General features: G+C 42.8%; 1 protein-coding gene across 1 annotated transcript; it reads left to right on the top strand.

The window, feature by feature from the left end:
* Positions 1–143: 143 nt before the first annotated feature.
* DESI1 (desumoylating isopeptidase 1) lies at positions 144–15850 on the top strand. Its single transcript, XM_054030682.1, has 6 exons — positions 144–423; positions 8200–8221; positions 9289–9358; positions 10138–10247; positions 11082–11204; positions 12675–15850. The coding sequence occupies exons 1-6, from the start codon at positions 333–335 to the stop codon at positions 12766–12768; spliced, it is 510 nt and encodes a 169-aa protein (XP_053886657.1). The 5' UTR covers positions 144–332; the 3' UTR covers positions 12769–15850.
* Positions 15851–16149: the final 299 nt, after the last annotated feature.

Genomic DNA, 16149 nt, shown 5'->3' on the forward strand with positions numbered 1-16149 from the left:
AAGCCCCGCATCCTAACGCCGCCACAGCCCCACCCCGCCCTAGCTGTAGCTCTGCCCCAGCAGCGGCGCCGGGTTCTATAGCGGCGCAGTGACAAGCCGCCCGGCCGGTCTATGGCTGTGGCGCATGCGCAGAGGGAGCATTCCCCCCTCCTCTGTCACCTCACAGTTGGTGCCGCCGCCGCCGCTGCTGTGGACCCAGAAGTAGCGGGGCCGGGCCGGGCTCTCCCTTCCCCCCTCCCTCCGCTCGGCCGGCACCCGCCCGCCGTCCCCCGGGCAAGGAGCCTCCTAGTCCCTCTCAGGGCCCCTATCCCCCCCAGGGACCCCGTCCCCCCATGGAGCCGCCGCCCACCCTGCACCTGGTGAAGCTCTATGTCTACGACCTGTCCAAGGGCATGGCCCGGCGCCTCAGCCCCCTCATGCTGGGTAAGGGAGCTGGCCCGGGGGCAGGGTAGGTGGGGTGAGGAGGGTTGGGATCGGGAGGGGCCTGCGAGGCCGTGGGATGGGGGGAGCGCTGGGCCGGGCCCTTGCGGGGAGGATTGTCCCGGATCCTGCCCCCGGCGGCCCTTTGGTCTCCCCCTTTGCTGCCCTGGAGGCAAGTCACTCCTGGGAGTCGGACGCTGGGACAGCTCCCAAGGTGCAAAGTTGCGTGTGTCCCGCCAGAGTGCTGGGAACTGCCGAGCCCCGCAGCAAACCCACACACTGCTCCCCGGGGGGACAAAGGCTCGCTCGCAGTCATGGTATCGTAGTGGAGTGGAGCTCTGGCCCTTTATCTAAGAGAAAAGAGATTTTCAAAGCAGATGGATACATTTTCCCGTTTGACACGGTACAGTAGGGTTCACAGATCAGTGCAACACTGGTGATAAAATCCCATTAGGGTGGGACTGATCCTGTTTTGAAATAGGCTAGAATAGATACCTGTTTCAAGCAGTTTATAAATATCTGTGGTAGAAGTACTGAATATTACCATGGGCAGCGTTCCAGTGTCAAATGCTACACTTGTGCATCTAAAGAGCAATTCCTGGAAGTGTATGACTTTATTACCACTTTACAGATTTTTCACAAGAGATAGATCTTTCTGTCCAGGATCTTAATGGGTGAACTTTATGAGTAAAGGAGGTGCAGGCCCCTTTGCTAATCATTTGAAATGCTCTATTACCAACTTTAATATGGCAGATTTAATCATAACTTGGCTGATGAGTGAGGTCAAACTTTTGGAAGGATTTTGTCCTGGATCAGATAGATTGTAACCACCTTGCTGACACCCAAGATATACCATCACTTTCTTCTGGGTATGGTGGATTTAGGGGCATAAGTAAAAGTAATTATTTCTTAAAATATGTGTGGAAATACCCAGAACGTATCTTCAGTTTTAAGATTGACTGTTATGAGGATTACTTTGTCCTTGTGGAATATGCCAAATGGTAGAGCGCTCCACTAAGAAATTTCTCTGTTTTAGGTGTTGGTAATTAGACAAATTATTTTGAGGGCTAGAAAGCATTTCTTGGAAGGGTTTGAAAAGATGTACAGGGTGGGTATCTGGTACCAGAAAGGAACTGAATATTGGTTGGAATTATGGAACTGATGCTGTCTTTAGTAGTTTCTTCTCTGAAATTTCCGTTTACTTTGAGGTTGCAAAAATACTTGTTGACCATGAGATTGAACTTTGAAGTATATTGACTTTCTGTCCTGGTAGCAAACTATTTTAGGACCCTATACAATACAGCTGGATAAGATCTGTCAGGTGTAGTAGCTCTGTATGAAGGAGGATTGTGTTTTATCCTTTGTCTGAAACTGTTTTTTTAAAATGGGGCTATGAGAGATCATTTCAGTCTCCCCTGGGTGTGAGTAGAAAACTGGTTCTTGACCATAATGATTTTCCTTATTAGAGAGACTGAATGGGGACAAAGCTTTTTCACCCATTGCAATGTCACTCATATCTCTAATAGGTTGATGCTGTACTGTGACTCTGTACTGTACTGTGTACTGTCGGTGGTGTAGACTAGGCCATGTATCCTACCAATCTGGCTACAATAGTTTATGCATATCACTATCAACTCTCTTACCAAGAACTTGTCCTTTGTCAACTGACTGATCAAAAGTTTGATGACTTTGAGGAATTGTGTCTCTTGTGTATGGTTTCTGAAGTGTGAAGTGGCCTTGTAGGAAGAGGAAGACCTGTAACTGTCTGCCCCATGTCAGGCTAACAATGTATATCAGCCTTCCCAGCCACCTCAGTATCTGAGTAGATGGCCCTATGGACTGTGAACTGCTGGCAGTAATTTCATCTGCCTGTCCTGAGAGAAAGATGTTGTGCTTTCCTGTGGCTTTTTAAAAATAAAAATGAAAGCCTGAATTATACTCAGCATGAAGGCCCATCTATGCTAACAGTGAGTTTGAGAAGAAAACATTCCTGTTGAGACCCTAAGCAATTAATTCCGTGTATGACAGATAGACAGAAGTAGCAGCTTTGAGAGGTGTGCATGCCGCTATTCCACCCCCTGCTGGATAATTTCAAAATAATTACAAATACTTATTTCTCCCTTCAGGCTCTTTTCCATTGTACTGGCAAGGATGTAACTTTCTCTTGTAATGGTTTTAGTGACTAAGTTTTATCTTGGGCTGGAGGGGAAATATCAATATGACTCTAAAGCCTGGTTTACACACAAATTTGTAATTATTTAACTAAATGTGAGAAAGTTTAGCTAAATCAACCTTAGCCATGCTTCTTCTGGATTAAGTGTCCATCCACAGGCTTGTACTGAAAACTAAACTAATGTTCATTCACATCTTTTGTTATTACAATGCAAATTCATATGCAGACCAAGCCAAAGCATTCTAGTTCTGGTATGACATAAGATGCCAGTCTTAGTATTTTGCTGCTTTATGAGTTCCTGAATGATACATTTAGCATTTATTCTTTCTTTATTTTTTTCTGAATGGTAATAAGTATGCTATGATTTTTACAATACCCAATAATTGCAAAATAATGTGCTTGAAAAACAGTGCACAGGTCTAAGTTTATAGGAGTCTGCAGAAAGAAAGAGGAAAATTAACAAACTGGATCAGAATCCACAGTTGTGTGGGAAATACTGATTGCTAGTGATGGTTAATAAACATCTGAGATTGGGCAACTTGTCATGAGTTCTGGGAATAATGCCCACTAGGTTTGCTTTGTCACAGTGACAAAGCAAACTTCAGAATATTTGGGATCATATGAATTTGGTGATTGGACTGTCCCAAAGATAGATCTTGGTTTTTATTCTTTGAGTGACAGTAAATCTCTAGTGTGGGCTCCCCATTGCCATATCTGACCTCAGTGGTTTTCCATAGATCTCCCCAAAGTAGGTAGATGGGAAAAGTACCTTCTTTCGCCAAATACATCCCATTCTCTTTTAAGTGGCCACAAAAGCGGTTTGGCACTACTCCATAGATTGGCTTTATATAAGGATCTCATGCAGCCAATAGCTTTTGTTCCTTTGGAGCCCAAGGCAGTTCAGCTGTGAGACTCTTAAGCTTCATGGAATACAAAAATTAGATAGGGAAATAATGTAGATGATTTAGTTCTAAACCCTTGTAACCCCTAGCCAGTCCAGGATTACTCCTTACAGTATCTTCTTCTTTGCTTTATCCAGTTTAGCTCTAACAGTATGACTCTTTCTTTGATGTGATAATTCCTCATAATGCCACCTTCTTAAAATACAAATGCACTTAAAATAAAGATTGGAAAGGAAGGTGACAAATAAAGGACCAGAAGGTTCTTAAGGTGTTTTAGAGGAGGGGAAGAATGAAATGAGATGTGTATCAAAGGGAAGTAGATTCCACATCATAGGACCCACCACAGCAAAGGCATAATTGCCTGCCAATTTCAGATAGGTTAGAGGAATCCTGAAGTAGTCATGGGTATTGTGTTAATATGTGTCAGTACAAAGCTCAAGGATCAGTCCTCTCATCCCTCAAATACTTGTAGAAAGTTCTATAAGGTAACTGTACAACGATCATCACCACAGTAGCTGAATGCTGAACTTGGACAATTCTAGATTTCTATAGCATTGTCGAAACAGATGTTATAGTGACTTAATCATGTCCTTTGGCCGCATATAGTTTTCCTTCCATCCCCCCTAATCCATTTTCTGGTGTAACTCTTCCCTGAATTTTCCTTCCAATGTACCAGACATCTTTCTAATATTGAGGTATGCACTACTGAACACTAGTCTCTACTGCATCTAGGGACTATCACCTTCCTTGTCTGTGATGTCATATGTGCAATCCAAAACTGCAATGGCATTTATCTAACTTGCTCTACCCTTCAGCCTTTGGGATGGGCTTTGACTAATTTAGCATGTCCAACTAAACTGGCTTTAAAACAGTAAAATAATAAATATTCACCAATGGGAAAGCAGTGGAAGTTCCATTCTTAGGATGTTGGTCTTATTCTTCCAGGAGGGGGTGGGGGCAAATGAGAACTGGAAGCTGATTGTGAACAAGCTACCCTAATATTAAGAGAGATCCATGGTGAGGATTAATGTACCACCACTTCAGTGCTGGCACAAGTTTTTCAGGGTGATATGCAAATGAAATGTTCAGGGCCTCTTCTAACTTGCTCCCCTCATGTACCTGAGCCAATGGCACTGACTCATGGGTCAGATGTGTGTATGAGTGGAATCCTAGACTGCAGTATAAGGCAAAAGCTGCCACTGCGAATCAGTCAATCAATTAGGAATACATTTGTTGGAACAGTTCTTGATGGAATATGCAACAAGCACTACCATCCTTCCCACCCCACTAGCCCATAAAGACTCTGAGAGCAAGGGATAACTGTTACTTGAATTATCTCTTGCCTTTTTCCTTCTATCCCCCATCCAGCGCCTCATGATTTAAATAAGAGAACAGGATGGTTCCAGAGCAAGACTGAATCAGCTTTGCCCCAAAGCATCTGCTAAAGAGGATTGGTTGAAAATGAAATACTCTACCCTTGCCCCATACATCCTATCTCCGCACACTCCCAGCCACCTCTGGGAATGAGGAAATGAGACTCAGATGCAGACTCTGTTGGCATTGTGCTGCAGTTTCACTAAGTAGGGCAATATTCTTTCAGCAATGAGGTGTCATCCTAAGTGACTAAAAATGCTAAATTTAATAGCACCTTATTTCCCTGCTACCCAGCTGACGGAACAGGTGTTGCTTTCACTTTTGTGCCAGTGTAGGCACCAGTTTTGCATCCCAGTCAGAGTATTTGGTATCCTGAGTAGAAGCTGTTTCCTTATATAATCCCTTCATGCATCACTAGTACACTGTTCTTGGATTTGATTAATCCAGATCCATCTACAAACTCCACTTTTATTTGAGATTAAAAACCTGCACATGCATACACTCCATCCCCTAACCCTCTAGATTAATAAATTAACTGTGCCAACACGATGGATGATTCACAGCCATCTAATCTTCCTACTACATGGCCTTCTGGATAAACCCAGGCATGGAAGTAATCTGGTTTGATTGGATTCTAAAATTATACAGGCTCAGTTTCTAGTCTAAAAGTGACCTTGTATCCTAACTATGAACCTGTGTCCTAACTTAGTCACAGAACAAGTAAATAAAGTCTAGTAATTCTTCAAATTCCCACAATTAATTTGGAAGCAGTGGAATTATTTCCCATGAGCTTTAATCTATTTTCTTGCCCCCATAAATAGTGTTTAGGTTGGCAAGATAACTATTTGAAACAGAAATCTTTAAAAAAAATTAAAGTAACAAAAAAAACCCGTGTAGACTCCCAAATCACTTAGGCTCTGATTCAGCAAAGTATATAAATATCTGATTAATGGGACTACTTGCATGCTTAAAGATATGCATATGCTTAAGTATCTTGATGAATCAAGGCCTAAAGGCTATCAAATAGCTTAGTCGTAAATTTTGTAAAAAGCAACTTAAAATGTCTTGATCTTAATGTTGATATTCCCCTGCAGCGTTGGGAATCCAAACACAACTTCTCTTTACTAATAAATTATAATCAGTCAGTGGAACTATCCAGTAGAGCTTCACTGTCTATTATGAATGAAGTACAAAAACTAACAGCAGAAATAGTGAAGAGACCTTGATTTTAAAAACAATTCCAATTTAGGAATCTTAGGCATTGGCACATGTAAAGGAATGCTTTAAAACACAGTTTATCTTGACATCCTCCCTGTTTAATATAATACGTTTTTAGAGAGAATTACCGTAGAAAATCAAATTTTAGAAAACTAGTTCCTTCCTCTCCAACCTGCTGCCAGGAGTCTGTCTCTATAAACTAGCAGCTGAAGTTTATTTTATCTGTACTGTTTAGACAGAGTCATCACCTGTTGCCAGAGAAAACACTGAATTCTGAACTATATTCTTGACATGATGAGTGAAGGAGGAAGCTATTTTCACATTTAGTTTCAAGGTGTAAATATTTGTAACTTTTATCTACCCCAATCCTGTTTTTAAAAGCCCTACAGGTTATCTTTGAAAGGGAGACACTATTGGGTTCTCTTTCAAATAAATTATTATTTATATTCTAATAGTGCATATAGGGGTCCAGTTATGTTAGGTGATGTACAAACACATAAGAATAGACACTGTATGTATAATTCTCCATTGTCCAGTCTCCAATTCCTCTTCCACTGATTCAAGTCAATTTCCATGTATTGGTTTTTTAGTCACTTTCTAATTAGTTTAGTGTCATGAGGCAGATTTCTATGTTTCAAAATGAGCTGAAACCAAAGTGGCTTTTTCGTTTCATCTTCTGAATTCAGTGATCTTTGCAACAAGTCTTTAACTGTTGCTGCTGGCTGAAGTCACAAAATGGATAAGGTGGTAGATTAAAAACAACAACTCAGATTTGGTAGGTTATAATTTTAAAGCCTATTTACATTTCAGCCCCATACTTTATTTTTAAGAAGAGATACTGAGAATGAGCTACAGAGCCTTCACTTCTAGGTCACAAGTTCCAATCTGGCCCTTTATCAGTAGTGACTGAAAAGGAAATTCATTATTATATGATGGCTGTATAATGGATTATGTGAAATTAGTATGAAACTAGTAGTACACCTGGTACTGACTGAGCACCTTTGTTGGTAAGCTTAGAGGCCAAGGACTGACTGGGCCACTGAAATGGTGCTCTCTTCTTCTCCCTAGAAGTGGGCCCATTCAGGGTTAGGACGAGTATGTTGGCGGAGAAGGCTGGCACGACCAATTCCTCATGCAAGTAAACAGAGAAATTAAGTCACCAGTGCAGACAGTGTGTGGCACCATTCACTAGCACTACAGTTCATTACTAAATGAAAAAAAGCTATTTTTCCTGATCCTTTGGAACAGGGATCGGCAACCTTTGGCACGCGGCCTGCCAGGGTAAGCCCCCGGGCGGGCCGGACTGGTTTGTTTACCTGCTGCGTCCGCAGGTTCGGCCAATTGCAGTTCCCACTGGCTGTGGATCGCTATTTCAGGCCAATGGGGGCTGTGGGAAGTGGTGCAGGCCGAGGGATGTTCTGGCTGCCGCATCCCGCAGCCCCTATTGGCCTGAAATGGCGAACCGTAGCCAGTGGGAGCTACAATCGGCCAAACCTGCAGACGCAGCAGGTAAACAAACCGGCCCGAGCCCGCCAAAGGTTGCCGATCCCTGCTTTAGAACAATGGCTCTCAACCTTTCCAGACTACTGTACCTCTTTCAGAAGTCTGATTTGTCTTGCATACCCCCAAGTTTCACCTCACTTAAACTATTTGCTTACAAAATCAGACAAAGTGTCACAGCCACACTATTACTGAAAAAGTGTTTACTTTCCCATTTTTACCACATAATTATAAAATGAATCAATTGGAATATAAATATTGTACTTACATTTCAGTGTATAGTTTATAGAGCAGTACAAACAAGTCATTGTCTGTATGAAATTTTATTTTTACTGACTTTGCTAGTGCTTTTTATGTAGCCTGTTATAAAACTAGGCAAATATCTAGATGAGTTGATGTACCCCCTGGAAGACCTGTGTGTATCCCCGGGGGTACATGTAGCCCGTGTTGAGAACCACTGCTTTAGAAAGATACAACTTTGGCATTAAGATTGCAGCTTGGGGTTAAGGCAAGATGTGGTAATAGGTGAGAGATGCATAGGTGAGTGACAGCAAATAGACTGAACTGTGTAAAGGAAGTTGCCGATGACTCTCTCCTTCTCTCTACATACAGGGAAACAGCTGGATGGGATCTGGTAAGTGACTAGATTTAACTTGCATAATGTGTGTTAGACGTTGGGTAGCATTTCCAATATGGCATTATAAATGTTTTAGATCTGAAGGAACACATTGGTACTGAACAGAGATTGAGGTACTTTCTGAATGTTCTTAGAGTTACTAGAAGGAAGATTGATAGCATTGAATTAGGCACTGTGCAAATCTCCTTTCAGTTCTTTTCAATGGACCTCAATACCAACAATAATTTATTATTACATATTTTATTGCAGCAGCACCCAAAATGTACTAGTCGTTTTTCAAACATAGGATACTGTCTCTGTCCCAAACAACATAGCTTCCGATTGCAGACATGACTGAATATGAGAGCATCAACAGCAGGTGAAAATAGGAGGATTGCAGACAAAGGTTACAAAAATACCACCACATGGTTACTTAGTAGCTATATGTACATTTTGTTAGAAAATATGTTCTCCAATAGATAAAGCACAATCATGCCCAACTCGCCAAAGTCTCCCATCCAGGATTACGGGCCTTTTGGCCAACGTCTTTCATCCTCCCTCACCAGTCAACCACTCTGTCCTCCCTCATCCAACTATCCCACTCACTGTCCAACTCTTTTCCAGTCCCAATCATCCAGCCATTCACCATATGGTGACCTTGGGTAATTCATGCCCCAAACTTTCCCAAGTTTCTAACTGCCTGTGAGAGAAGTTTTGTCCTTCAGTGCATATGGCTGGAGAAGGAAAGCTATTGGGGGTTCTTCTCCCACCTTTTCTGGTGTCTTAGGTACCATGGTGATCGTGGCTGAGCCATTCGCTCCCACTTGCAGTGTAGCATGAGGCTTGATAACCAGTGTGACTATTTTTCTTCTGGTTAGTGTCCCAGCAGACATTATTCCTACTCATAGAAGGGTCTCAATCTTTTCTTGACTTTAAGTTATTTGCCTCAATAATACCTTAGGCAACAGGTACTACAGTTCTAGTCTTTCATCCACTCATATAAGTGGTTTATATGCTGGCTTAAACATTTCCTCTTCTTCTTTCATATAGCTTCCTTTTCATGTCTCCTTGCTCTCCCTCAACAGGCACACCTCCATAATTGTCCATAAGGATGAGTTCTTCTATGGCAGTGGTGGGATTTCCAGCTGTGCACCTGTAAGTTAGCTTTCTTGGGACTTTTTCCTAGCTCTACTCTTTTCTCTTCCCATATGGTTTCTTGATGATGATTAATTTCTCTAATCAGGAGTGCCCTGTGTTTGCCCTTTAGGAAAAGCGTACAAGTGTATTTAGTCTTAAGAGATTGCAAGATTCAGCCAGGTGAGGTACTAAGGGTCATGATGGCTGGTCAGCTGGGGAAAAGGGATCCTGCACCATGGGTTTGGTCCCAACCACAAGTTAAGGTTTACATCAGCCAGAGTTCAAAACAAACTAGGGGGCTTCCTGAGCTCAGCATTCTGAAAAGAAAAAAGCTTCCTGCAGCTCAGCCACCCCTTGGCTGCCTTGGTTGGCACTAAATGGAGGATTTTTATACTTATAGCTTGGTGATTCACGGTATTTAAAATGCACACACATTGACTACCTTGATATCCTCTCCAGTTCTGGGGTGGTCTTAGCCCAAAGTTCACCCTCTGAAAGCATCTTAAAACACAGGTCTGCCACACAGTTCTGGAACAGCATGGAGAACACAGCAGCAAGTTGCAGAATAAGCCATATGAAGTGTCTTGTACCTCTCATTCTCTAACTGGAGAGAGCTGAGGACAGAATAGTTTGCTCTGAATCTGATACCGTAAGCCCCTTTCCCTGCTCCTGGGCAAACCATGTTAGTTTGTTTATGTCAGCAGCATTCTGGACTGCAGGAATCCCCACCCCTTGGAGTGCTCCATCAGAATCCATTCTGTCCATTTAGCATCTTCTTTTGCTTGTGCATTTCACAGGGAGGGACGTTGCTCGGGCCCCCAGACTCAGTTGTAGACCTGGGGAGCACAGAAGTTACAGAAGAAATTTTCCTGGAATACTTGTCCTCGCTGGGAGAATCCATGTTCCGGTGAGTTATAACTTTTATTTGATTTTTAACATTTCTTTGCCAAAAAAAAAAAGAAAATTGGGGTGGGGGTCCCAGGGCCTGTCTCACTAACACAAAGCTTCATCTGACTAGTATACTGTTTAGTACTAACCAGATAATAAGGAATAGTGGGGCTAGAACTGGCACATGATCAACTGCAAGCTATATAACACTTGGGTGGACCCAGGCCTTGATCAAGGCTGGAAAAGAATTCTGTCAGGATGCCTGCAACACTGGATCTTGAGCCCACATTGAATATTGACAGCAAACAGGGTTTTGCCCGGTATGTATTGGATGAGAGACCTTCATGGAAGACCTACGTGATGGAGGAAATAGTGTTCATTCAATAGGGGCACTTTACTATGAGAGCCAGTACTGAAACACTGTGCTGGAGCTGCCCTCTTTCAGATGATATGTAAAACCAAGGTTCTGACTTCCTGTGTTCATTAGAAAGCCAAGGGCACTTCTCACAAAAGTAATTAACAATAATACTTACTTAGTGTCCCGGTGAAATTCCAACCTCAGTAATTACTTGGATCTACTATTTCTTCTGTAATTTCAAGTGAAGAAGTTGGTACTCATTTCTCCTCCAAAAGGCTGTTGTGTAGTGTCAGTAGTGCAGAATGGCTGCCACGTTCCATCCCCAACTCAGCTGAGTTTTGGCGAGAGAACGGACTAGTGTGTTGTCTAAATCGTGTTAGGGTCCTTTAGGATGAATGGTGCTGATGTAATTAATTATTGGTTTGAGTTCCTTTTCTTGCGGTATTTATTGCTGACTCTCTCTCTTCTGTGTTTGAACTCCTCTCCTGGGCACAGAGGAGAGTCTTATAATCTCTTTGAACATAACTGCAACACCTTTAGTAACGAAGTGGCGCAGTTCCTGACAGGAAGAAAGATCCCTTCCTACATTACTGACCTTCCGTCCGAAGTCCTTTCCACGTGAGTACAATCTTCTCTGTTTCTATCTGTAGTATGTTGCTTCATGCTGATGCTTGGATGTTTGCTGCCACATCTAGTAAGCCCTAGGTGGGGACTGGTACCTGCTGTACCTCATGAGATCAGGGAGAGGATGCCACTTCATTTATTTGGGCCTTTATATGCAATGACAGTCTCCACACCATGACTGGCCCTATCATGATGAGGGAAGGGTGGAAGATTCTTTTCTTCTACCATCAATGAATGTCATCTAACTGCCTCCCTAGGCTTTTTTTTTTTTTTTTTAAATCACTTGACAAGATGTATATAAGAGGTCAGAGAGCCGTATAAAGGCCAGTGGCTAAGGATACTAGTACCTCTTTGAAATTAAAATAAGCAATGTCTTCATCTCAGGGCAGGGTGTGGGCATCGCTAATGAGTCACCTTTCCTGCCCCAGAGGGCCATCACTGTGTTGAGGCTTGCCATGTTGCCCTATGGAGGTAAAGCTTTGAAGTTGCTTTTGAGATACTTAAAAGCAGGGGCTGGATGGGAGGAGAGGATGCAGAAGGGAGGAAATAAGTGAAAGTTCTATAACATCCCTTCTCATCACAACTGAGATTTGTAGATCTCACTGGCTAGCTCAGCCTCCTTTGGTATGCACTTTCAGTTGAGTCAGTAAGGAGAGCTGCACCATCCAGTTCTCCTCTTATCACAAACAGCACTGTACCTGACTGTGACACGCAAGGTCCGTTGGTAGAAATGTTTCTCCTGTACTGGGCTGTAAGATGAAGCTAAGCAAAGTCAGATCCAGTGTATACTTGAATAGGAGACCTTCAAGGAAAACTCAGATGCTTCAGGACTCAATAGGAATTATTCAGTGAATACTGATCCAGAGTTGCACAGAAGTGGTTCTGCTGCCAGAGATGCCATCTATTAAACTAAGGTTTGGACACTTGTGACCATTAGAGATCCCATGGCCCTTTTTCCAAGGTTACTGATGATAGTCACTATGTTTCTGGCCAAGTTTGAATTTAGTTCAAATTTGACATTCTGCCTCCCTAACTTTCTCTTAGGAGTTTCAGTTGGATAGCTACTACTCCACTATTTAATGATGTTTGACACTTAATGGAAAACTGCTTTGCAAAATCATATTCTGATCACTTCAGGTAACTAGATAAATTACTAAAAGTTAGTATCAGAGAGGGTACTGCTATCTTGACACTACTTTATGTTAGGATTCAAGGAACTGGCTCATGAAAACTAGAGTTTGAACAAACATTTAAAGTTGCTATTTCTGGTTAAATTAAACCATATAAAGTATCTCATTGAAGAACAGGACTTTACGAAGTTGCCATTATAAAGGCCATCTCATTCTGTTTCAGAGGTGGCTACATTTCAAGGGTACATGAGAAATCCTTGTATATATGTAGCATGATCACTTTAAGATCTATAAATGTCCTTTTTTCTTTTTTTTAATTTCCTTGCCACCTCAGACCCTTTGGACAAGCTTTGAGGCCTCTCCTGGACTCCATCCAGATCCAGCCACCTGGTGGGAATACCTTCCGCAGACATAATGGACAGAGCTAACACAAATGGATGGATGTGCCCAGCCAGGCTTTTCCTTTTTAAACACACAAATCTACCAGATTTCTATTTTATAATTTCACATCAGCATTGTCTCCAAGGAAATAACAAGATGTTTTTTCAGATTTCCCAGGGAGATGACTTATCGGGTTGCATGTAGGACAATGCTACCAAAAAGATTGCCATAATTTCTAATAGCATTATTCTAACTTGTTAAGGCTGTCTTGTCTGTGTACACTGACACTTTCTAAATAGCCCTCTTGCTGGAGATGTGGGAATTCATTCTATGGAGACTGGAGAGCCCATTACTCAATTTGGGGTACCCAAGGGGAGGCACTGGGTTAAGAGTCCTAGCAATCCCTTGCCAGACTTGCATCTTTTTTCTTCTTCACTGCCCATATTATGGGATATTTGCTGCAGTCTGTAACAGGAAAATACAGTGAGCTTTGTAATACTGCAGTGGGTCCCCTATATTAAAACGTTCTCACTATTCCATTCATGTTGTATTGTTTGCTCCAGTGGAGAAGTTAACCTAGCCTAATCAGAACATTCAGTGGGATTGTTACAGGGGAAAGGTCTCCTAGCTGAATAAAACCTGCTAGCCTCTCAGTGTTAAGGTCTTCAGTGACATTAGGTATGAGTTGGATGGTGACTGCACCAGAGTGTCACCACCAGCCTCATAATGCTAGATCCAAGAATTAAGGGGTGGAGGACAGGACCTCTCCAAAAGATCAGTATCCCTTTCAGTCAGGGGAAAATAAAGGTCAAGTAAAAGCAAAATGAAGTGAAACTTTTCCTTCTCCCCATAGCAAGCAAGCTCATAGGCTCCTGTGCAAAAACCCCTTGAAACTGACTACCTTTGCATGGGGCCTGTTCTTGCCCTGCTGAGTCAGTGTTGCATGCACAGTGAGGAAAGAACAGCATAGCAGCTGCACATTAATCTAAGGTTTGCAAACAGTCTGCAGCATCTGTTTGCAGTCACAACATAAGCACTAAGGTCCCAGCCTTCTGTGACACCATAATCCAGGGCAGTTGAGTGTGATGTCACAGATGAGTCTGATTAAATGTGTGAAGAAAACAGCGGGTCAGCATTGCAGAAGCTGCTATCTGGTTTCCATGTAAATTTCCCCAAATTAAAGAAAAAGAGGGATGAGCAAGACAAAAGCAGAACAGTCTCTAAATAGAATTTCTCCACTTTTCATCGGGGCATCAGGGATATTTCAAGGGATACACATGCCTATCATTGGAAGTGGGTAAGGCTGAACAATAGGCAAAGGATTGGGTCAGAACAATATCCTCCCCTGATTGAAGATTACTGCGGCCTCTCCATTTAACTCTCTTGTGGGTAGGAGGTTAGGGAAAGGAAAGAAGGGGTACTTGGTGCTATCTTTCCTTCAAGTATAGCTATCCTCCCCACATTGATTCTCCAGCAACTGTCTTTAGGAGAGACAATGAAAAAAAGATAGTCACGGGACAGTGGGATCTTCCCCCTATGGCCACTAGTGTTGCTGATACTCTGTAATGGGGAGTACTTGCCCCAGATCCTGCCAACAGGAGGACCTTGCATGTGCAGAACCCTTTGCCCAGTGTCTTGTTGTGCAAAGAACTGCTCCAAGCTTAGTTTAGACCTGCCTCAACCTCTAATCACACCAGTGCACAGGACACTTCCTAAGATCCTAAAGCAGTTGTGACCTTGCTCTGTTAAGCTTCTACCCTTGTTAATAGTTCCAAAAGGATATCCTTTGGAGAGCAATTTCTGTTGTGCTTATTCAGTAATAACTAAAAGTGGTGCACACTGTTTAGAAGGAAGAGGATGATTTTAGTTTCAGTTTGATGTTGCCCTGCATGTTGTGTAGTCCTTTACACAAATACCTAGTGGGGGTAAAATGTGTTATCAAGTCAGACTGATAAAGTGTATATAACTACACAAGGTGCAGTGCAATGGTCAATGCAATCCAGAATGTGTTCCATTGTGTCATCTTCTCCTTGTAACATAACAGTCCTCTTCCTCAGCCCTTCATTGTGATGAATCTGGACTCCAGGTGCGGTAGAACATAAGCAGTGGGAGCAGATGCCCTTTAGAAGCAGCTCCTGGTTTGCACAGACATTGCCAGAACCCAGAAAATGCATAGTCTGCAGAAACTGTTCTAAAGTGAGTGGTTTTCAGAGCCCTTCTTTCCCTGTTCCTCCAGAAGTACCACCAAACAGGTCTTTGTATTCCTCTGCTTTCCTATACTCTGTATGTCTTCCTGTCCTGTCCTTTCCCATCTCCTGTTGTATAAATGGAGACCAGCATACACCCTAGCAATGTATCCCACTAATTAGGCTTGAGCCTGGATCTTACTTGACTGTCCAGCAAACTTCAGGACCTTTTACATCTTTTCTGGGAGAGAGGAAAGAAGGGGAACAGATTCACCTCATGTATTTTGGAATCTGCCGTCCCTCCACCCCATTAATCCCAGGACAGATAGCGCTGCTACTTTAAAAAAAAAAAAAGTTACTGGATAAAATTTTACTCAGCAGCAGCTTCTGTTTGCAGGCACCATGGGACAGTCCCACTGTAGGGGGGGGACCCAGAAAGGGGCCTGAGTTCAACACTAACGCTGGGCTCCTTGATAAACGAATTACATGAAAGTGAGCCCCCTCTACCCCAACCAATTAACATGGTTGTGTAGTGAGCCCACTCGATGCTCTGTAGGCTTATTAGTAGCCCAGTTCCTCAGATGGGCTATGTATAAATTGCAGATGCGTATACCCAGCATTCCACCCACCAACACTTATTTATAGGTATATAAGATAGAATGAGAAATAAATATGTAAATGTATGTAAGTAAAGCTCTTCCAGTGAGTTGACTAACAAAGGGGCAGGGAAACTGAACCTTTTCTCTTGGAAGAGAGCAGAACCCCTTTGCCGCAACTCTTGTTTTCTATCTTGTATTTCTGGGGTTCCCCTCAGTGCTGCTGAACAATGTCTGGACAGAGGGGATGCATTTTTACATTACAATAATGATGTCTCTAGGCAGAAAGTGGTGTTTGGTTTATTCTGTTTTTTTCCCTATTACAATAAACGGAACTATAGTATGTTGTTCTGTGTTACTTCATGTGTTGACACAACGCCTGAACAGAAGCAAGTGACTAGAGCCCCACCAGGGCCTATCCATCAATACCAAGATGTGGGCTGGGAAACTGCCCCAGCAGTTCATGCCATTTGGTGATATTGAAGGGAGTACTGGCTGCCTCACTCTGGTAGAGCTGGTCACAAGCAGCATCAAGTTTGGGGACAGTGCTTCCATGCACACCCTGCTCCTGCATCAGGGCTACTTTCTTTGACATTTGACAGAGCTCTGAAGAGCCTGTCAGTGCTGCTGAAAGATGGCTGGATGG

The sequence above is a fragment of the Malaclemys terrapin genome, chromosome 1, assembly GCF_027887155.1.
Source record: "Malaclemys terrapin pileata isolate rMalTer1 chromosome 1, rMalTer1.hap1, whole genome shotgun sequence".
Classification (NCBI taxonomy): Eukaryota; Metazoa; Chordata; order Testudines; family Emydidae; genus Malaclemys; species Malaclemys terrapin.

Excerpts from the sequence above, each read along its gene's own strand:
- DESI1 (XM_054030682.1), top strand. The coding sequence starts at position 333 with ATGGAGCCGCCGCCCACCCTGCACCTGGTGAAGCTCTATGTCTACGAC. Across the intron at positions 8,222-9,288 it reads AAACAGCTGGATGGGATCTG|GCACACCTCCATAATTGTCC; the intron begins GTAAGTGACTAG and ends CTCCCTCAACAG. Across the intron at positions 11,205-12,674 it reads CCGTCCGAAGTCCTTTCCAC|ACCCTTTGGACAAGCTTTGA; the intron begins GTGAGTACAATC and ends TTGCCACCTCAG.